The sequence below is a fragment of the Tachypleus tridentatus genome, chromosome 3 (assembly GCF_004210375.1).
Source record: "Tachypleus tridentatus isolate NWPU-2018 chromosome 3, ASM421037v1, whole genome shotgun sequence".
Lineage (NCBI taxonomy): Eukaryota > Metazoa > Arthropoda > Merostomata > Xiphosura > Limulidae > Tachypleus > Tachypleus tridentatus.
In genome coordinates this window covers 86,679,340-86,702,042 of record NC_134827.1, presented here as the reverse complement: position 1 = coordinate 86,702,042, position 22,703 = coordinate 86,679,340, and the positions used below count along the sequence as shown (strand labels likewise).

The window sequence follows — 22,703 nt, the reverse complement described above, 5'->3', positions numbered from 1 at the left end:
AACTGTCAAAAATATTTAACTGTGAGATCTTTCTAGTTATATAAATAATAAAATTACTACATTTCAAATAGGAGTAAAACATTTTACAATTTACGTGTGGAGATTTGTGTCTCTACCATTTTATATATTGTTTTTGTGACACATTCTAGAAGTTTTTGTGGTGGTGTGTGTGGAGAGTTTTCCTGATGCTTTTGTTCTGTTCTGACTGAAGCAATATGCGTTTCTTTCTTTCATTTTCCTATGCTTATATTCCAAAATATCTTTTTACTGTAAATGTATGAACTGTTATGCATAATTTAGAAGTGTGTGTATGTATGTATGTATGAGTGTGTACACACACACGTGTAATCTAAATAGAATATTTTATAAAGGAGTTAGATGGCATGTTATTATTGAATTAAGGTAATTAATTTAACGCTTGTGAAAAATCATGATCTGATAATATTTACAATTTTCTATAATTTCTCTTTAACTTTGACTTGTTAATGTTTGTTTCAGGACAGAATGGCTAAAGCAATGGAGGAGTATCCTGAAAGTAATGCCATACTTGTTCGTCGACATGGTATTTATGTTTGGGGTGATACATGGGAGAAGGCCAAGACCATGTACAAAAGGCTTAATTTATTGAGATAAAATTCTGTATTATTTTAGTATATATGTTTCAGGTTTAAATCTAACCATTTTATATAGTACCTAGTCTTTATATGTACATTTTTCAAGTTCAGCTTGTCACCAAATGTGTGTATAAATATAAATTCTTTCAAGTGTTGTATGTTTAATATTTTGTTACTCTTAGAGGAGAAGGAATGCTATTTGGGTTCAACCTCTAAACTTCACATTAATTTACATGTGATGTTTTTTTAGAAGACAAATGTGAGAATCATTTCTTTTTAAGAAAGTGTAATAAGTCTCTATCTTACCTGGTAATAATTATCTAAGTGTGACTAAGACATATCCATCATTTACTTTTGCCAGAAAAGCTTATGTATATAGTTAGCAGGATTTGCTCATTGCATTTCAAGAGATGACTCGGAGTTTGATAAACTAAACTATGTGTGTAATATAAGGGAAGCTTGTTCTTTTGTATTGTTGAAAGATTTAGTGTTAGAAATGAACAGAAAACACAATTCCTGTTGTTGAAATCAGGGTTTTAATATTATATATGAGCATTTCACAGATTTATGTCAAACTTAGATAAATATCTCCTGAATTAATAGTCTTCATAGGAGTAGGTAAAGCATGCAAGACATTAAAAATGTATTTAGACTACTTTATTATTGATGTATAGGAATAAACTGGCTATCAAAATGTAGTTAATTAACCAAATTTATTTTGATAATATATAAAGTTTAATTCCAAGGCAACATACACCTCTTTACCCATAAAGCCATCTTCCTTGTGCATCTGCCTTAGAGATTTGTAGGCTACTAGCCTTTAGGTAACTCCTGCTCACTTCTTATGATTTGTTCATTGTATGATGGCATTATTATGTGGCAAAAACTTTCAACCAATATGAGGGTAACACAGCCTTCCTGAACACTAGCTCTCTCTAGCACTGCATGCCTAAGATACATTTTTTTCTGCTTTTAATTTACAGTACATTGTTTGCACTGTTTACTCTAACTTTGAGCTATCAAGTTTGTGTTACTTTTTCAACTGGAATGAATGAGCAATATCCTAACAGAAGTCATGTTTCTGACTTGGCTACTGGAGGGAGGAAAGATGATTTTGTTCATTTATATTTTCCTCCTTATGCTTTAGGAACCTTTATCCCTCTGTTGAGCTAAATATTTAGTCTTCCTTACATTAATGAGACCTAACAATGTGTTGTCTTATAGCTTCCTGTTTCCTTCTTCATATCTTCTGATATTAGTATTAATTCCAATCTTTTTCTTATCAGCTTCATTCCTGTTATTCTCCACTCTCCCTCATTCCTTTTAATGGGCTACAGTCCTTTGACTTTCCCTGATGGAGTCACAGTTCCTGGAGTCTTTTTTTTGCCTGTTTGGGAACCAGAGCCATTCTAGCGTTCTATTCTCCCATCTTTGTCTAATCCTTTTATATGTGTTTCATTACCTCCCCCTGACATTTAGGTCAGAAGCTCTTCACCAAGCCTGAGAGGATTTACTGACCATTTCCATTCATTTTGTATTACTTCTGCCATTTTCCTATTCACATGAATCATTTGTTGTTGTAACTTGTTGGGTATGGATACCCTTTTGTCTCATGTCTATCTTCCCTCATTTTCATGGGACCTCCACTTCACACCTTTTTTCTCACCTTTCTATGCTGTGTGCTATTCCTGATTTCACTGTCTTATGGGTGGTGGTTGTCCAACTTTAGTCCTTCCTTATATTCTTGATTACTTGCCTGTTCCAAACCACAAGTTCTCTTTATGTATCTTGTTCTAGTTCTAGTGTTCCTGTATTCCCTTTCTCTCCTCCTGTCCTTCTTCTTTCACTCATCAGCTTGCAGCTCAACATCAGTCTTGTAGGGCTCATTGATGGCTTTGTCACAGATTCAGACCTCATACTTGTCCTCTATCCATTCATTTGAGGATGCACCTTGGTTTACTTTCATTCTCCTTCCAATCTTGTGTATATGCAACTTCTGAGAGGTGCAATTTTAGATCACTTCCACAAAGAGTTTATATAATAGGGTGTACAATTCTTTTCCAGAGTCTCCTTTTACTTCTTCATGGTTCCCAGGAAGACCAGTGATTGATATCAGTTATCAAACTTCCTTAGTTAGTTTAGGGGACACTTCTTTTCCCTCTTCTATTCCTTTTCACCTGGCCTCAAGTTCAATGTCCTGAACACATCCTTTTTATAAAGTTGTTTCCCAATGGATTAGCTTCAAGGCAAGTCTGAATGTTGTGTACTTATTGCAGCCTGGATCTTGGCTGAAATAACATCTGCCCATCAAGTAGTTGCTTCACCCTCAGGAGTTTCAAAGGTATGCTTTCTCTGGGGAACTCTTATCAATGATGCTTTTGCCACATCTCTTGCTTACTCCCCTTCTCTTCTGGTCTTCCATTCCCAATCTTTCAGCTCTGGCTGTTGACACTTTCAGTCAGGAATGGTCACATATTTTCCCATAGCTTGCCCACCTATTTGACTCTTACCATGGGGTCTGGTGTTCATATGTGACAGTCTTTGTCACGTCCTATTGATGGTTACATTCCTCCATTTTGAAGTTGGGATGGTCTGCTTTCCTACTTATCAGTCTGGTCTTGCTTTTTTTTCTCATTCTTGTTGTCCATTTATCCTGTCTATCATGTTTTTTTCACATTATTTCATCTGTTGTCACCTTCCTTCTGACCATCTCATTGTTTGCCATCTCTTCTCTTTTTATTTGACTTCTTGAAGAGGGTTAGTGTCTCAATCTTTTTCAGTTATTAGGCTGTTTTGTCTACCCCGTTTTGTTTTTTCTGGCATTGCAAAGTATTTTTTCTTCCATAGTCCTTTCCATCTTGTTCTGTTCTTTCTTTCTTCACTGACCTCCCCCACCCTGTTCCCATGCCTGATTGGGACCTGGATGTTGTCCTTTGTATTTTAACCAAGTGCCTTTTTAACTAATGAACACTTGCTCACTATTCCACCTTTCACATAAAGCATATTTTCTCTTATTCCTTGTCATTGGTTGCAGTCATTCAGTAATCCGTACTACTGAATCTTTCTTTGCCCTTTTCAATGCCTATACTTTCTCCATATCCTGACTGATCTATCTATCTAAAACTTCTGCAACTCAAAAAAGTAATCATTCCTTTTTCTACCATATTTTCTCCAACTATTTTCATCCTTCTGTGATTGCACTAATGTAGACCGTATGCTGTGCCCTGCTTATGCTGTCTGGTACTACCTTGCCTGTACTTTACCATTCATGAATCTCTTATAGGTCTTCTTCATCTAGGGACTGGTTTTCATCTACCCTCATAGGCTAAATCTGCCATCTAATGTAGGGGTACTGTTCATTAGGGGTAATTTTCCATATCCTTTTCTAAACTTCTTATCTAAATTATTAATTTGCCATTCTCTCATCTCTTATTTCCAAAACTTGTATGATGAGATCCTCCTGGCTACCATGTGGACAAAATCTCCGATCTTCTTTGCCCACTGTCTTCACCATCTGGCTTTTTTTGTCACCTGTGGGTTACTGCTTGCCTAATTTACAGATTCACGTGAGTACTTTCTTTTTCCTACCACTTTGACACAAAGAGTCCTGACAGGTTGATGGTGTTGCCTTTTAGGGTACACTTATTTCCCAAAACTCTGAATTCAGACAATATAACAGAAAGTGCTTGTATCATTCAACCTGGCTCTGGCTACATACCTGCTGTTAAGGTATGTACTTAACATACGAGATTACGAGACCACCTGAGGCATCTTCATCATTAATTCTGATCTTTGTCTACTGTACAATCCACACCATACCTATTGCATGGACTATCATGGGAAAAGCTAGAACCAGGAGCTGCTCTGCTTGTTTCACTGGCTCATGCTTGCTGGATTTTCTAAATAGGACCCTGCAGTTACCCACTATATTGCCTCCAGTAACAGACTTATCTGGCAGGTGACCAATGGCATCTGGGTGTTTCTCAGAGTCTTCCTGTTACCAATTCCTCTGCACCTTTTTTATTTAAGTATATTTGGGGTGGTGTACCATGGAAAACCCTCACTGATAGTCAGAGGATGAAAATCAAATCCCAATTCAGTGGTAAGTGGAATTGGTTGTAAATGTAGCACAAGTCTCTCCTCATATGTTGGTACTGTACAATGCAAGCATCCCCATCCTACCACCCAAATTTTGGTTCCTGGGCAGTCTGGTGTTAGTGACGAACCAGGAAACAAAGGTTTTCCTCATCCTACTTCCTACATGTTTGGGTGTTGGATCAGGGTAGGATTACTCAACAATATTCCCCATTCTACTGCCACCTATATGTCAATTCCTGGGTGGTCTTGTGTTGGACTGGTGTAGGACCATACAAGTTTTCCAACATGTGGTTTGTTAGGATCCTCTTCCTACAGTGGACTGGATGACAAATTCCTGACACTGGCTGTATTTGGATCAGAGTTAAAACATCATGTTGAATTCTCCCTTCTTACCATTGCCTAGATGGCCTAGTGTTAGTTATGTATTGTGTCTGTACATGCCCTGTCTGGGTTGTTTAAAGGGAAGTTATTTTTTCTTTCTGATACTTGGTCATGGAGTGAAGCATTTTTGTTCCTTCCTCATACCTTGGACCCGAAGACACATATCCGATACTAGTACTGGAGTGGAACTACCAACTACTGCAATAATCTCTTGTTTTATGGAGTTAAGGTTAACACTTACAAACAAATCATACCCTTTTCCTACAAGTATCAACTATGACATCCAGGCATGTATTCAGTACCCTCCTCCCACAGCTGGTGTCAGTCCAGTGGAGTTGAAATAAGCTCTTGGTGTGGTCTAATCCCACTCTAAGCATGCTTCAAATATTAACTGTCTGTCCTCTTATGTGTAAGTCCTTGGATAGCCATGTGTTTATTCTGCCCTTGCCAGCAAACCATAGAGCTCGTTTGTCTCCTTTTATTTTCCAATCTGGGTGAACAGTATACCCTTGATGAGATGAAGTGTGATCTCCCATAAGTGTGCCCCTGTGGATCCCCTGCCACTGGGTGTCTAGGTAACTTGCATTGGACCTTCCACCATTTCACTATGGGATTCTAGCTTTCTACGTACAGAGGTCTGTATTGTCTTGAAAGTTAACATTTTCCTTACTTGAAAATGTATTATCAGTAGTTATTCACCTCCCCACACACTTCCCACTCTTTCTCCCCATTTCCAGTGCAACTTAGTATTCCTTGCCTCATCAAAGATTGGAAATCATGAGTGTAAAATTATAGAGGGAACTAGTGTGCAGGAAAGATGTGTCACCCTCCTGTTGGTGGAGGGCTTTTGCCTTATAATAATATCATTATGCAGTAGCATAAATCATAAGAAATCTCATGAGTTTAGATGGGAGTTGCTTAATTGCTAGTGGCATGCAAATCTTTAAGGTATACACATGGGGAAGATAGCTCTCTGTGTGAAAAGCAAGTACCTGTTTGAAAAACGTTTTCAAGTAAGGAAAATGTTAACATTCTAAAGGAAATATTACCTTAAGTTCTTAATAGCCACTTGTTTGTCTGAAGATGACAAATCATGAGAATAAGGAGACCGTTCCACACCCTCATAAATAAAATTCAGGCACTGTTAATCAAATTAATTATCATTTATCACTGAGGAATTTTTACCTTCCTGAACTATGCAAAGAAATGTAGGAATTTGCATGAGAACACAGTGGTTTCAGCAGGATGGGGCGACTCCTCATGCAGCAGAGAAACAAGGTACTACTTTCATGAAAAATTCCAAGACTCTCCATGAAGATGTGGAATAACTTTTATATTCACCTGATTTGTCACTTTTAGACTCCTTTTTATGGGGTTATCTAAAAGCCAGAGTTTATGACAGCCCCAAGCCTCAGACTGTCAATGAGATCAAGGACAATATCCTCCTGGAAATCTGAAACATTCCACCTACAAACACTCCATGAAGTAATGAACAGTATGATATTTTGGTAAATCTGGATCCCACATTGAACATGTTTTGTGAAAAGGAATTGTCATGAACCATGTGTTCTTTATAATTTAATATTATTCTGCCATTCTGAAGCAAAAATAGCTGTGAATGTTACAGTAAAACCTGGACACTATTGCTAAATGCATCATTACATATTGTATAGGGTGTTTTTTATTTTTATTTGACTACCTTGCAGTATAATCAATTTATATTATCCTTTCTACTTCAATAAGGGATGGTAGGTAAATTATCAAAGACAGATTTGAAGAAGTTAAGTCAATAATATACTGTGATTTTAAGATTTAAAAAAAAAAAATTTTCTTATAAAATTGTGTGTAATAATAATATGTACTTTTTAACTAAATTTCGTAAAAATACTGAGCAAGATTACTCATGTTCTTGTAAATTTAACGTTTATCAACAGCAGACTAATTCCTTTTTTGTTCTTTGTTTAGGTGTGAATGTTATGATTACTTGTTTGAGATAGCAGTACAAATGAAACAGTTGGGCTTAGATCCCACAGCCAAACCAAAAGAAGCTAAATTTTTGGTAAGGTAGTATCATTTAAATTTCTAAGCTACGTTTATTGTCTCTAAACTTAGTGAATTTTGTGTGGAGCCCAAAAGTTCTACAAATATTTCTTAAATAGTTTTAACCCTATCCACCAAGGTATTATTACTGTGCATGACACCAAGTTTTAGTGTCTTACGTTCAAAATTTTATTAAACTATATTTGGTTTACGTTATACCAATTAGTGAGAAAGTTAACAGTTATCTTGGATGAATTTGTAAAGATTGTTGTAGCAGAGGAAGGTAGCCAAAAAACTTTTTAGAAGTAAGGGAATTTATCTACTTTTTACATGTTATTAGTTTATATTGTTTGTAGCACTGTTTAATTGAATAAAAATTAATAATTGCAATACTGTAAGTAGTATAAAAAATATCAGGATTAACTCTCTTCGACAGCCAATAGTAAGAAAAAAAGATTTGATAAGTATTTTATTTCTTGTTTTAAATCTTTGTTCTTTATGTATCATTATAAAAGCAACTAAAATGTAAAAATAAGGTTATTTTTAGGTTAGTTAAGATTAGATTAAGTAAAATAAATAATAATAATAAAAATGTTTAGTGAGGGATGCATGCAAGCTGTTTGTACTAGCTGTAGTATCTTATAGTTAATATAATTTGATAGTGTAACAGCTTGATGTTCACCGAGTGATTTACAATTTATAAATGTATGGACAATAGTAAGTGACAGTTCAAAGGGCAGTAAAACGTTAAATTTAATTGTAAATAGATGTATACATTTACAAACTTAGAGCTAATTAGAATAAACAAATGTGGTTTTATATTACAATATGAAGTCATTGCCTTTCATTTCCACTCATTTGCTTACTGGATATTCTGTCAACAGGCTTACCCTTTGTTTGTTTTTTTCATTTACTTCTCCATTGTCTTCTGTTCCCATTATTTTTCCCTTCTCCAAATTCTTTTATGTCATTTCATAAATACCATGTGTAAATGAAGCTTGTAAAACTATCAAAGTGAATCTTTATTCTCCATGTTTGAATGCCAAACCCAGAAAAGCATACCACTTGTATGTGTGTGCTACACACACACACACATATAAGCACATGCTGGTTCAATGCCTTTTAAAAATGAATCTAGAGGCTGTTGTTATATATATAAACATGCACACCTACACATGCTCATATGCATAGTGGGTGCCTTTAACTAGTTGCTCTCTTTATTGTTTGTCAGTTGAAATATTTTATGTATGCACAGATAATCCTTGTGTAGCTTTACATGGTAAATTCTAATTTTTAAAAATGTTTTTAGTAATTGAAGAAGCTGAATTAAAAAAATAATTTGTAGTTTTTTTATATTTCTGAAAATCTTAAAATTGCTTTTAAGTATATGAATTACATATACAAGTACCACCAAACAAGCTTAACCAAATACTTTTATTTTCCTGAAATATACAATTGTTCCCTTTTTAAAATACAAAAATTTGGATATATTTAAATATTTATATTGTGTAAGCACTTCTGGAAAACTTTGCTTTAGTGATAAATAAATAATTTTTGTTTCACTGGCTAATACCAAACATTTTTCTGATATTTTATTTTCTAACAATATGAATTGACTTGAGTTTCATTTTTGTTTTCTTTAGGCTTACATTTGACTTCTAATCAGCCATAGATGCTGCTCTGAGTTATATTTGGTATGATAAACCAAGATTTCTGAAAAGTTTGTACTTCAAGTAATGTAAAAAATGAAAAAGAAATTAAAATGATGATGTTTCAGACATTGTACTGAAGAGTTTGTCACTTTAGAGATTGTTCCAAAGTGAAAAATTGGCATGATGGGAAGGGAAGTCGACTCACAACCTGCTGGTCACAGGATTGATACCAATTGCCAAACATACTTGCCCTTTTAACTGTGGGGCCAATATAATGTGTTTGTCAATCTCACTGCTTGTTGGTTAAAGAGTAGCCCAATAATTGTGTTTGGGTGTCATTAACTAGCTGCTCTCACTCTAATTACTCAAATAGCTTTTCATGAAATTTTCCTAATGGTTAAAAAAAAATTAAAAAAATTAAGACACCTATCTTCTGATTTTAGAAGCCACTTTGATTTAAATTTTCAAATAGCAGCTCCCCTACATAAATAAACTACTTGTCCATGTTGTCACATTATCTCTTCAGTGCATACCTTCGTGCACAACTAGTTGCTTAAAATATTACATTTCTCAATAAACATATTTTTCAACAGAGATACTTAGAAAACAAAAATTTAGCAGATTTCATCAAACTTCTTCAGTTATTACACTTTTGAACTATTCTTATATTATTTTATCTTGCATCTTATATTTCAGATGCACACTGCTTTAATTATTTTTGTGGGTACCATGGTAACTCATAAAGAGCTTAGTGGTAAAAAAAAATACATCCCACCCCATTGTATATGTTATACAGTTTTAAAGGTTAAATGTTATGTTTGAAATCTACATCATGATAATTTAACCAGGTACATGTCCTCTAGAGATAAATTCTTTCCTTTCATATTTTATAATCTGAGAATGATACTTCATGTATATTATATATTTAAAAACAGCTGGTATGGGTAGAGAAAGCACTAGTAGAGAAGTGAACAACATTTAAACCTTCTTTGGTCATCGTCAGGTTCACAAAGAAAGAAAGGGTTACTGACTGGTAGCTTTCTTTCTTTGTGAACGTGAGGATGACCAAAGAAGGTCAAAAAGTTGTTCACTTCTCTACTAGTGCTTTCTGTACCCATACCAGCTGTTTTTAAACATATAATTTTCTCTACAAGTTGGTTTTTCTCATAATCATGGATTATGACTTCATATATATGTCGACATTATTTCAACCAATTAGGTTGTCCTTTCTACTTTTTGTACTTAATACAAAGTGCTAACTGATACAGAAGCCTTGAATGAACTGTGTTAATACTCTCAAATCAGTGTATGAGAAAATAATGGCATACATAATGGAAGGAAAGAAAAAGTAAGATAACAGAATGAAATAATCAAGCATGTACCCAGGCTGGATCAGCAGTCTCTCTAAGAATATAATTACATGTTACATCAAGTGTATCAATTCATTTGAGTACCAATTTGAATCTTAAAAATATGAATTGATTTGCTTATCAAATACACACATTAAGAAATTGTAGAGAATTTGTGATTCGAGTTAAAATAAGAATAGTTTTTTTACGTTTTTTGGTTAAGATGAATTAGTTACAGACTAATTAGTGATTTATGTCGCAAGTTTGGATAGTAATTTATGTGAGTTTACTGTGTTTAAAACTACGTGAATTCCTATGGAAAATTCTGAATTGTAAGACTAAAATCCTGTTTTTGACATTGTTAAGATAGATTGTTTTTTTACTGTTTTTTTTAGTGGAACTTAATTTTTTTGTAATAAACTACATTTACAAGGTAGCTACAAACTGAAAAAAATGAGGGAAAATTTACAAATTATTCCAAGATCTTGTAAATTCAGGGAAGAATTGCTTTCACTCCATTTTCCTTTTTTTTTATTATTACAGGATTTGCACACACAAATCATAGTGCTCAGCTATAATAGTTATTGGTGTATTTTAACATAATTTTGGTCAGCAGCTATTATTATATCCAGTGATAATTATTTATTCAATGAAAAAATGTTTAACAAATAAAAATCAATTGTGTAAAAAAATCAAAAATTATGCTTATGTTGTTGTGTTCATCAACAATACTGTATATTCACAGATTTTTCAAACATAAAGAAATTGTAAATTCAGTTAATACATATACAGTTAAAGTGTATGCAGTGTAAAGGTAATAAATAAAGTAACATAATGATCTACAGTATGTAATGTTCATCACATAACTTCACTCAACATTGTCGAAATTAAGTAACTGTATGCAATATCACAGGTAGGTACACTTAGTTATCACCAAATAAACTAATTTATGAGCATACAAAATATTTTTATGAGAATTATTAGAAAACCAGATGACATTCGATTAACTGCTTTCCTGATCAATTACCTTGTGGTATTAATGACTGGAAAGTTATGGGTGGGATAACCAAAACATTAACTTTTCTTGTTTGATACTAGATACAGTGGAGAAAATCGAAGGACAGGTCTTCATGGTTACCCTTGTAGAATTATCACAGTTATTGTATTAAATTCTGTTTTGTTTTTTATTGTTGTTTTGCCAAATTTATAGTGATTTTATATCAGAGGGAAATGTTTTAAAACTATGAAAGCATTGTGTTTTTTTCTCTCAGAAAGTAATAGCACACTTTTTTATATTTTATTGACATTTCTGTATGTTTGATTATTTCTCAAGCTTTCTTCACTTTTTCTACTTAAGTCATGCTGTCTAAATTTATGAATTTTTTATTCACATAGGTGGCTGGTGAAAGAAGAATGAAACTTTGATAAGCCTGTTATGTTCATTTTGGCAGTTTGAAAATATTACTATTTTATTTAGTTTTTGTCTTTGAAAGAAATTATGCATTTTAAGATTATCTGTATTTGAAACATTACCTTGCTAAGATGTTGAATATTTCTCAGATATGCTTGGTTTCAAACATATGTGTATGCTTATATCACTTCTTGTAACTCTTGTTAAACTTAGTCACATTTTATCTGTGTTTTTGATGCAGCTTTGAAATTTTGAATAATTATTTTAAATTAGAATCTATTTTTTGTAAGAAGGCAGATGAGTAAATTTACTAACACTCCATAGTACTTTACATTTTAATTTAAACTTCATATAGGCTGTAAAGTTATGTTTAGAGGAAGTGTTGAAGACAGTTTACACTTTATTATGGATAGTAAAATAATAAACTATATGAGAAACTTTAGCTGAATTTATTTTTGTATTTTATTAGTTCTGTTTCAGAATGATTGTTTAATTTACATTAGCAATATTTTTTCTGGCACTGAACATTATTGGAGACATTTTACTTATATATAATGTCACATGCCACCTGGGAATGTAATTTATCTTCATGGTATAAGATAATTAGCAATAGGGATATGTGTGAATTTACTTGTAGTTCAAATAAACCTTTTGTATTTCCTAATATGTTTCAATGCTTCACTTCGCTCTTCATTAAAGTTTTTTGTTAAGCTTAGTCATATATGAAAGACATTTTTTATTTCTGTCTTCATCTCAACAAGAGCCCATTTAGATTATCTAGACTAACTCATTTTTTACTACAACCACAAATAGAAACCACTTTTCTGATATCAAACCTTAAAATACTCATACAGTCTCCCCTCAATATCCGTTTAACACATTGACTGCTGACTATAATGTCTCTTAGTGCTGGGCATACCAGATTTGGACACCACAGGTATACTTGTAGAAAATATTATGCTACTGGGTAACAAGTAAATAAACTCTGGCATCTAGATAATACAACAAACAATCTGCTGGCAGTTTGAGGAACGTAAATCCATATAATAATCATGATTAAACAAATTTGATTATTATTTGTGTTAAAATTCAATGAGGTGCACAAACAAGGTATCTCCATGAAACTCACTTCAGCACAAGTAAGACTAAAAATATATAGTTACAAAGTGAAAATAAATCATTATTATAACTGAAATATGGTTATTCTGTATGATTCATGACTTTGTTTGGTCAAGTCTAAATCAATAAGCAAGTGATAATAACAGTTGTAAACTATGTGATTTGTTATTCTTTCACTATTACAGGAATGAATAAGTTTGCACATCATAACCAAATGATAAAAAAGTAGTAAATGATTACAAATGTCTATTTGTCTTGTTTATATGTCCATTACTGAGGCATATGGTCTTGCTTGAAGCAATATTCTACATAGATGACTGGTTTTTCCAGGCAGATATTACACATTTTAGTAACTTTCTCATCTCCTCCCAGCCTTTGTGCAGACACAACATTTTGGTTGGCTTCTCTTTCTTTTCTATGGATGGTAAACATACGAGGTAGTGAAATAATTTTATCTTGAAGAATTGAAGTTGTATATTAACCCTGGCCTTGAAGATCTTCCATGGTAATCTCTAGTAGATTAATTGTTACCCATTCATGAAACTTTAAGAGTTTCATTTGCTGTACTATGTTTTCCTTGTACAGGATGTTGGCATTCAGAATAAATATTTTGATACCATGAAAGACAATTTTCGTATACCATCATATGGTATTTCATAAAGCTGACTAATACTACAACATTTAGGTCTATCTATCCCTGACGTGCCATTGTTGTAGTCACAGACAAAATTGGGTTTTTTTGAAATTTTATTATTTTAATTTGTGACATGAACTATCTTCAGTCTAATTTGCTAATTGTGAGTGCATTTCATTTATAAACTGCCACTGATTCTGACTGCTTTCATACATGTTTGTCCTTTATCAATTCTTTCCTGACCATGTGAATCAACAACGCTATAATTTTTTTCATTTATGTTGCAACAGTGTCCTTCCTGTATTTTAGTCATGATTTTTTATACAGTATTTGCTGTTTGGTTATTTTGACTGCTGTGTATCAGTTTGTTTCTGTGATAATATCAAGTGATTGAGGAGTCAGGAATAAGTCAAAATAATAACCAGCTGAACCATTTTGTAACTGAGTTAGAAGATAGGAGTTGTCATTTAGAGTAAAATTAAGTTGATCTTCTGCAATATTTGACCAATTGTGCAATGAGGCAGTTGGGTCACATTTCTAACTGTTCTGTGTAGTGCTAGAGTAATGGCTGTTCTTCTAATAGATTCATGTCCACCCCCTATCGTTTATACTCCACAATCACGTGGTCATCTGATGTGGTCTACCTGAGGATGCTGTTTGGCCCTCATCAGCTTTTTAAGATTGTATTTCTCAGGTATGATGTTTTGTCTATTACTCCTATTTTTTATAACCAAAGTATTTCTCTTTTACATGATTCTGCTTCCCAATCTTATTTAGTTTCCCTCATCCCCATACATTTGTGTTAATGCTAAGAGTTTTGCTTCAATGTTGGGTGACAACATTGGTATGTCTCATCCCCATGGAGTTTGAATCAGTCTGAACTCTCTTGTCATAGGGTGGACTGTCCATATACAGACCAAAACTATGTTCTGCTACTTTTCCTCGATTCATCTCCTGTTCAAGGCTCTTTACAGGAACCCTGAGGTTTTCTGAGGACATTCTATCTCTCCTCACTTCGCCGTTGGCTTGCCTGTCACCTTCAGCTCTAGCTTAGCAAAAGTGGTTTCTTTGTTGTTGGGACCTTTTGGGTGGGCTCTTTATATAACCCTGTTTTTGAGGCATGACGTGTTTGACATGATTTCAGAGTCAAGGGTCACTTCGATCCAACAACAATCAACCATTTCTCTGGTGGCCCACTTGAAATGGAATGTATTACCAATTTCTATTTTCGAACTTCTTTCCAGTCCTTGCCTGTTTCTCCTTCCTGCAGTGCCACATTTCATCATTTTTCACGACGATACATGGTATGCAAACAACAGTGATTACCCACTGGGTTTGGAGCTTGAGGGAGCTCATCTGAAAGCTTTCGTTCATTGGTGGAACTCTTTCATATCTGATGTTTGGATTTACAAAATATTGTCAGAAGGTTTCATTATTCCATTTCTTATTCCTTACCCTTTATCCGATGTGCCTCTTTCCTTTTTTTCTTTCTTGGAATCCTCCCTTGTTGTGTCAGCATCTCTCTGAGGTGGTACAAGATCTACTCCCACAATGGGCTATCAAACATGCCCCACACGGTTCGGGGAGTTAATCCCGTCTGTTTGTGGTGCCTCGATAGGCTGGAGGCTGATCATCTACCTGTTCCATCTCAATCAATACATTCATGCCTCACAATTTACTATGGAACACTACTTTACTCTTCAGTTGGCTTTTTCTATGGGTCTTTGGATGATTAAGATGGACGTTTGCAATGTTTATCTTTATATTCTATTATTGATGCATTCATGTCCTTATCTTCTGTTTGCCCATCATGAGGTGGTATTCTTTTATTGTGCTCTACCCTTCAGGCTGGCTTTAGCACCATGCATCTTTTATCAGGTGGTACAAATCTTCACTATATCTTCATGCCCTGGGGTTGCTCAGATGGACTGTTTGACCATTTTGTTGAAATCCTTCCTTCACCTTGCTCAATGCCTCATTCATTTGGGTGTTTTCTTCAACTTTCCTCTCAGTCGAGCCCAATCTTTTCCTCTCCAGCTTTTATCTAAGAAACTGGCTGCTCATAATGCCCTGTTTGGTCCTCCACTTTTTTGTTCATGAAGTTCTATCTCTTTTGGGGATGTGACCTTCGATTACTCCTATAATACCCCTTGGTCTGGCTCGTATGCAGTCCCTTCCATGGGCTTTCCACGCCCAATGGAACCTTGGTTAGGATCTCTTGAATTCTCTCATTGCATTTCCTCTTTACATTATGGACCATCTCCGACTCATACTTTGGCAAGCATTCTGCTTCCTCCTCTGTGTCTATATTTACAGCTGTTTGTAGATGCACCCCTTTAGGGCTGAAGTGCATGGTTCAACAACTAAGTAGCTTCAGGTTATTGGTCTGTGGAATAATGTTCTTTTCATATCAACATCCTGGAACTCATTGCTGTTCGTCGAGCTTTGGATCATTTTCATCATATCCCAATATTTATTAGTCGTGATCCACTCTGACAATTCAGTTGATTGCTTTCATCAATCACCAAGAAACCTTTGCTCAAGATACCTGCATTTTCTTATCTTGGGTCTTCTTTTTTAGGCTCACTTTTGATGGTGTATCATGTACTGGGTGCTTTTAACGTTGTAATGGAGCATCTTTACTGACGTGGTCTAGTTTACCCAAAAGTGTGGTACCTTCATCTTCTTGTTTTTTAGTGGCATTGCAATTGGAGGTGCCCCTCATATTGATGTATTTGTTATCTCACTCAATCACATTCCTTTGTTTGGGTCCTAACTTTATTCTCTACGGACTTTAGTTATGGATGCTTCTAGCCATAATTGGTGAAACAAATTTCTTTACATTATCTTCCTGTCCAATAACTTAACTGGGTAGTTTTCCTCATCAATACCACTCTGTGTAAAGTCCTGGTGGCTCCTTACTGGCCTGCTAAAATGTGGTTTCCTCACTCAAGTTGCAGTTATTCCCTCCCATTTCTCTATCCCTATTCCTTGACCTACTTCATCAACCACAATATTCTTTCTACACAAATCCATACTGTATGTCATGTTAATTCACGCACTTTTTCCATGGCTCTGCATTTTCACGTTCGAGATTATTTCATAAGATCACTGAAAAGTCAATAGCCTTGTAATATATGCTTCATAAATAGGTCCATTCCAAGCTGTACCACCCATGGACAGCATACGAGGGCTGTTCATAAAATACGCGGGCTGTTTGAATTGCGCGGCTCCAGTTGGTTCCAGGGGAATCCGCTAGGTTCGCACACATCAACTGATTACGACGCCATTTCCCGATTGCAGATATCTTCATTTGTGTATTAGCTACGCGGTTTTAAGTGAAGTGCGATTTTTTTCGTTTGGCGGATTTCAGAATGAATGACCTGAAGGAGCAACGACTTGCTGTGAAATTTTGTGTTAAACTTGGAAAATCTGCGACTGAAACATTTGCTGTGCTTAACACGGCTTACGGTGATGTTGCTATGAATCGTACGGCATGTTTCAAGTGGCATGAACGTTTTAAGGATGGTCGACAGTCCATTGAAGATGATGAGCGTCCTTCCACGTCAACTGACGACCCACACGTCGACAAAATCAACACCCTGGTGCGGGAAAATCGACGTCTGACTGTCAGGGAGCTTGCTGAAGAATGTGGGATATCAGTTGGATCTTGTTACGAGATTTTGACAGAAAAATTGAAGATGCACCGCGTTGCTGCGAAATTCAGCCCTCAGAACTCGTGAGTTTTTGGCCAAACACTCGATCACTGTTCTTCCCCACCCTCCCTACTCACCTGACCTTGCTCCTTGCGATTTTTTCTTGTTCCCCAAACGCAAAAGACCCTTGAAAGGAAGAAGATTTGAGACGATTCCCGAGATTAAGGCAAATGCGACGAAGGAGCTGGAGGACATTACAAAAGAAGCGTACCAGGACTGTTTCAACAAGTGGAAACACCGTTGGGATAAGTGTGTGCGTTGGGGAGGAGAGTACTTTGAAGGGGTCCCAGACCTGTAACTTCTAAATAAAGTACATTTTGTTTTATGACGTCAGTCCGCGTATTTTGTGAACAGCCCTCGTATATAAAGCAAAATTGAATACCTGCCAATTTCTATCATACCTTGGTTGAATAAATCGTTATGGTCTGCTTTTGAAGTTAGCTTTTTGATATCACTCATTGCACTGTCTTGGGTGTAGTAGTCTTCCCAGACTACTCTTTCTTTCAGTGGAGTGCGAAAGTCCTTACCAGTTCCTAGTCACGGGAGTAGTTGACCATGGAGGCATCCTGCTTGATAGGTTTCGCAGTTTCGAGTAGTTGTGGTGTTTTGCTTGTGTAGAGGTGTATCATTGTCTGGATGTAGTCACACGTACAATAGAGTGAGATATCTCAAGCAGTTAGCCCTTTTGATTGGGTATCCTCATCCTACCCTCGTACTGATATCGGTACCCCGTGGGCTGGTTTTGGATATCGAGAAAACTGATCATTACAAGACATCACACAGGTACGAGGTTCCTCATTATCAAACAATGCACAAGCTTTGTAAAGAAAGTCTTAAAATATCGGTTCATACTTCACTTGTTCAATATCTGACTTAGGAAGCATCTAATGAGCAAAAGATGAAATCTCACATACTACGAAGAATAAACCTTTGATTTCTCATCATTTTATGCTACAAAATTCTCTGAAGCAATGAGAGGAAAGTTGGAGTGATTATTCGACATACGTAAACAAAGCTACAGGTTGCGATCTGCTAATCTGCATTGCAAAAGTTCTAGATGCTTTGAAATTGAATCATCACATAGCACTAATGTGAGACAGTTGTCAATTTTTACTGTATGACTGCAGTGAAGTAAAAGAAATCTTGAGCATTACTGATTAAGTAAGCACCAATTTCAAAATCATTGTGAATTCCATTGACAAAGAGCTGATGAAAAAGATGAAAATAATTTATTGTGCTTTTGATGGTGCTGCCAATTTTTTCAGGAAATTAAGTGACAATTAAGTGACAAGCATAAGCGACTTTCAGAGAAAGTAGGAAAGGAAATTGTTTATGCACGCTGTTTGCTAGAAATATAATTGTGTCTGAAGACATATCCATTATTTCACAAGTCATCAAAGCATGAATGCGTGTTGGACGATGTCCAGAGGTTGTTGGAAGAACCTGAGCAGGAGGTATCTTGCTGGAAATGGAGAAACATCCTTTGGATGAGGCTTTATGTACAGTATCTAATGTCAGCAAAGTTTTGAAAACTCAAACCTATCGTCAGTTCCTCGACTTGTAGCGACGTTGATAGCATATTTGAGAGACATAGGGACTCGGTTTGCCTATTTAAGTAAAGAAAACTATTACTGTGGCTGTCTTAGGCCTCAAAGCGAAGGTGTCTGATGTGAGGTCGATTCTAAAAAAATGGGCGAGAAAGTAAAACTTTTAAAACCATTAAAATATTTATTGATATTATGTATGATTGAACAAATGAATCTACCTCATCAGATGGTCCAGTAAACGTCCAGTTTGACATGTAATGATGTAGTTTCTTTGGTGAACAAGATGTTGATGCTGTGTGGGCTGGTTTGAGCTTATATTTCAAGGAAGCAAAAAGATCAAGATAAAAAAAATGTTGATTACTTGTGGAAAATAATCATTGGTTTCTACAATATTAAAAAATACTGAATGTCTGATAGTGGTACCAATTTCAACTGATGAAGTTCAGCATTCTTTCAGCAGCATAAGCTGTATTTTAAAATAACTTGAGAAACTGGTGGGACAAAACATGCTTCAAAGCTGCATGAAGATTAGTATCGAGGGACATAATGTATTTTCAAGAAATCTTGTTGAAAAGGGTTATCGACCTCTGTGCACAAAAAAATCCAAGACGCGTTCGTTTTTTACTAAAAGTAGCTACAGTGAATCGTCTGAACGTATTTTCGTTTTCTTTTTTTTTTAATATTCGTAAAAGTTACATTTAAATATCATGACCATCAATAATAAAATGTCATTTGTGGAGTTAAATATTTATTTAATTCGTTAAAGTACAGTATTTTCCATTTTGTCGAATTTGGATTTTAAATTTTTCCCCTCTATTTTTACATTACCTCCCCCACCCAGGTGGAAAGGTTTGGACTAAAGAGCACTAGAGGAAAGGCAACTTGTCATCACCATCCACCGCCAACTCTTGGGCTACTTTTTTTACCAACAAATAGTGGAGTTGACCGTAACTTTATAACGCCCCCACGGCTGAAAGGGCAAACATGTTTGGTGTGACGGGGATTCAAACCCGCGACTCTTGGATTACGAGTCGAGTGCCTTAACCATCTGGCCATGCTAGGCCTAAAACGTTGGAGAATATGAATTTAGTCGGAGTGTGAGTGATAAGCCATAACAAGTGATATTTTAAAGTGAGCTTCACAATTTAATAAAGATAATGAGAATAATTTCTAACGTAACTGAAGTCGTCTGAGTTGACCTTGACGCAAAGGAGTTAATTGTTTAAAGTTTGAAATACAACTGTGATAACCTGCAGAATAACAAAAGTGAATTTATCGCAGAATGTATAGTCAGAAACAGAGCAAAGAAAATAATTCGTCTTGTCAGCTCGCTTCAAAAGTAAATGAATAATCCTGTATGGACTTTTAACAAAAAAATAGAAGTATTAAAGATTTAGATACAACTGTTATATCCTATAGCTAACTTTATCACTGAACTGTCCAAACGTACAAGCCGTCTCCCTAAATACCTACTCATAAATCCTTATACTACGAGTATTATTTGCCATTCTATCTTAAGATAACTAAATAATAATAATTTCCTAAAAGCAAAACTAAAAGTCAATCTGAGCAAGAGTGTAGCTAATTAAATTTGCTTTTTTTACGTTTCTGCGTATAAAAATTAGAATGCAATTTTTCATCAGTTGTGCTCCCAATTTCTTAATTTTGGGCTATTAATCTAGTAATATCTCATGAGATTCGGTCAGTTTAGGAGAGTTAGGTTAGTCCTAAATAGAAATTCTAACATAAGATTACAAAGCAGTCTTTATAATAATAAACAACAAATGAAAATAAAAGGTAATCACATTCGATGTACCAACTAAGCACAAACCAAATCCTCTGAACTCTGTCCAAAGACTTGAATTTATTTTTATATCCAGTTAGAAAACTGATAAGATAACACTTAAGATTAAATTTTAAATGAAATAAGCCAATAAGTGAAACAAAGCAACTCTGTAACTGGGGCTTGAACCCAACATCTCTGACCAGCCCTTTCAATTTATCAACTTTTTTTTTGCTTAAAATTTAATATTAAATATCACACATTCCTTATTTTCTAACTTAGCTCCGAGACAGCATGAAATACGTCCAATGAAGAAGTTTATATGCACTTTCAACATTTATTGGAACAGAAAAGGGTGATTAACAATAATTAACTGGTTGAGTTACAAAGAAACATAAAGTCAGGGTCAACGGATTTCTCATACGCTAGATCCTATCAAAAATTTAATAACTTTCTTTCGATAGATTGATTGAGCTTTTAAACGAGTGTTTGGTATCGGCAAACAAAATCTGAGATAGCCTTTACTCAACATCAATGGACAGAAATCATCGTAAAAAAAAGAAGGCATGTGGAAAAATTGTATATTAATTTGTGTCAGACGTTTTCTGTTCTTCCTAGTTTAACACCAATAACATTCATTCGGCAAAGGACCTTCTTGATAAATTATTTCAATGCAAAGATACACCATGGCTATATCAGCTTGTTCTAATTATTATTTGGCTCGGAAGAAGCGTAAGAAGTAGATAAGGTTATGAACCATATAAAAATCTAACTTACAACAATACCTTTGTATGGTTCATAACTTTTCTACTAACGTTTCTTCCAAGCCAAATAACAATCAGAATAAGCTAATATAGCCATGGTGTATCTTTGCACTTAAATAATATACTCTTCAAAAAAAGAAACGCAAAAGGCAAAATATGAGACAAATTGTTAACAAGTTTATTCCGGATAGTTCTGTATGACATGTGTGAAACTTTGCACATTAACTGCTGAACATCCAAAGTCTGCAAAGGCGAAGTCCACGCTTACTAGGTGAAGTTTAACGTCACTCAACGTCAATAACGAGTATGCCCCCCATGAGCATCAATAACTGCTTGGCATCTCCTGCCCATGGAAGCGATGAGATGACGAATCACATCCTGTGGAATGGCTGTCCACTCAGCCTGCAAAGCTGCTGCAAGCTGAGGTAGAGTATGCGGTTGAGGTTGTCACCGTCGCAGACGTCGGTCCAAATCGTCCAAAAGATGCTCGATGGGGTTTAAATCTGGTGATCTGGAGGGCTAGGGAAGAACGTTGATGTTGTGGTGTCTCAAGAAGACAGTGGTGAGTCGGGCTGTGTGAGGACGGGCGTTGTCATGTTGTAAAACGTCGTTGACGTTTACCATGATGGGTTGCACATGGGGCCTAAGAATCTCGTCGATGTAAAGTATTTTGAATTATTTGAAGTTGAAGAGTAAAACATTCAATGTTTTGGGTATCGTGGTTAATTTGTACGATTGCATTGGTTTGTTTTATGTTAATTAACGGTATTTGTAAAGTAGGCCTACAGCAAGTTACAATAGTGCGCAGGTGTTCATGTTTGTAGAAATATTGAAGAAGGAACTAAAGTACCTCATTACGGTTACGTGGAACGGACGTTGAATTGTTTTGACCAGATAAGTTGAAAGAACAACTCAGTGAGAGAACTGCTCTATTACAGTTTTAATTTTTCAGCTTTTTGATAATGATTAACAAAAATGTCATCGGAAAATTGTCACATTCCTGGGAATTCTTTACACGTCAACAGACATCCAACGATGGGCCTATATAATATGTAAAATTATAATAATTGCTTTTATGATAAATGATTCCTCTTTTTTTTTACTTTATTCGTAATAATATTTATCTTCTTAGCATGTGATGGAACCGACATTGCAGAAACCTAAAATTTTATGTATACGAGGTCTGTTTGACTGTGTGGGTATTTGGGTATTGATGTTGTTAAATACCCAGGAGGGTCAGGTACATTTGACCTCTTCCTCCCTCCCGAACGATTATAGCGTCTGTCTTTAGGGTTTTTTTGGTTTTTTTTGTTTTTTTTAAAGCTTTGGGCCAGAGTAAAAGTATAACATCATACTCAGGTCCATTTCAGGGCTCGGTCCATGCATGGACGAACAAGAAGTTTTTTTGTTTTTTTTTCCATTTAATTTTTTTTTTTTGTATTTTCATATATATGTATATTTTTTTTTGTATTTTTTCTCCTCTTTCTCGATTGAGAGAATGCTACTACTACTTGTAGTAACATAAACACTCACACAGAAAAGAAAGTAATAATAATTCAGGGAAATCCGCTTGGTGTCGCTAGGTTCGCACAGAT

The 22,703-nt window shown here is 35.2% G+C and overlaps 1 protein-coding gene across 1 annotated transcript in view; it reads left to right on the top strand.

Annotated features, from left to right (window-relative positions):
* LOC143247405 (methylthioribulose-1-phosphate dehydratase) overlaps positions 1 to 12,209 on the top strand; it is a 34,937-nt gene extending 22,728 nt beyond the window's left edge. Inside the window, exons 7-9 of the mRNA XM_076495448.1 lie at positions 499 to 605; positions 7,059 to 7,152; positions 11,530 to 12,209. Of these exons, the coding sequence (XP_076351563.1) occupies positions 499 to 605; positions 7,059 to 7,152; positions 11,530 to 11,559 (231 nt within the window). The 3' untranslated portion in view covers positions 11,560 to 12,209. The remainder of the gene's footprint in view (positions 1 to 498; positions 606 to 7,058; positions 7,153 to 11,529) is intronic.
* The last annotated feature ends 10,494 nt before the right edge of the window (positions 12,210 to 22,703 follow it).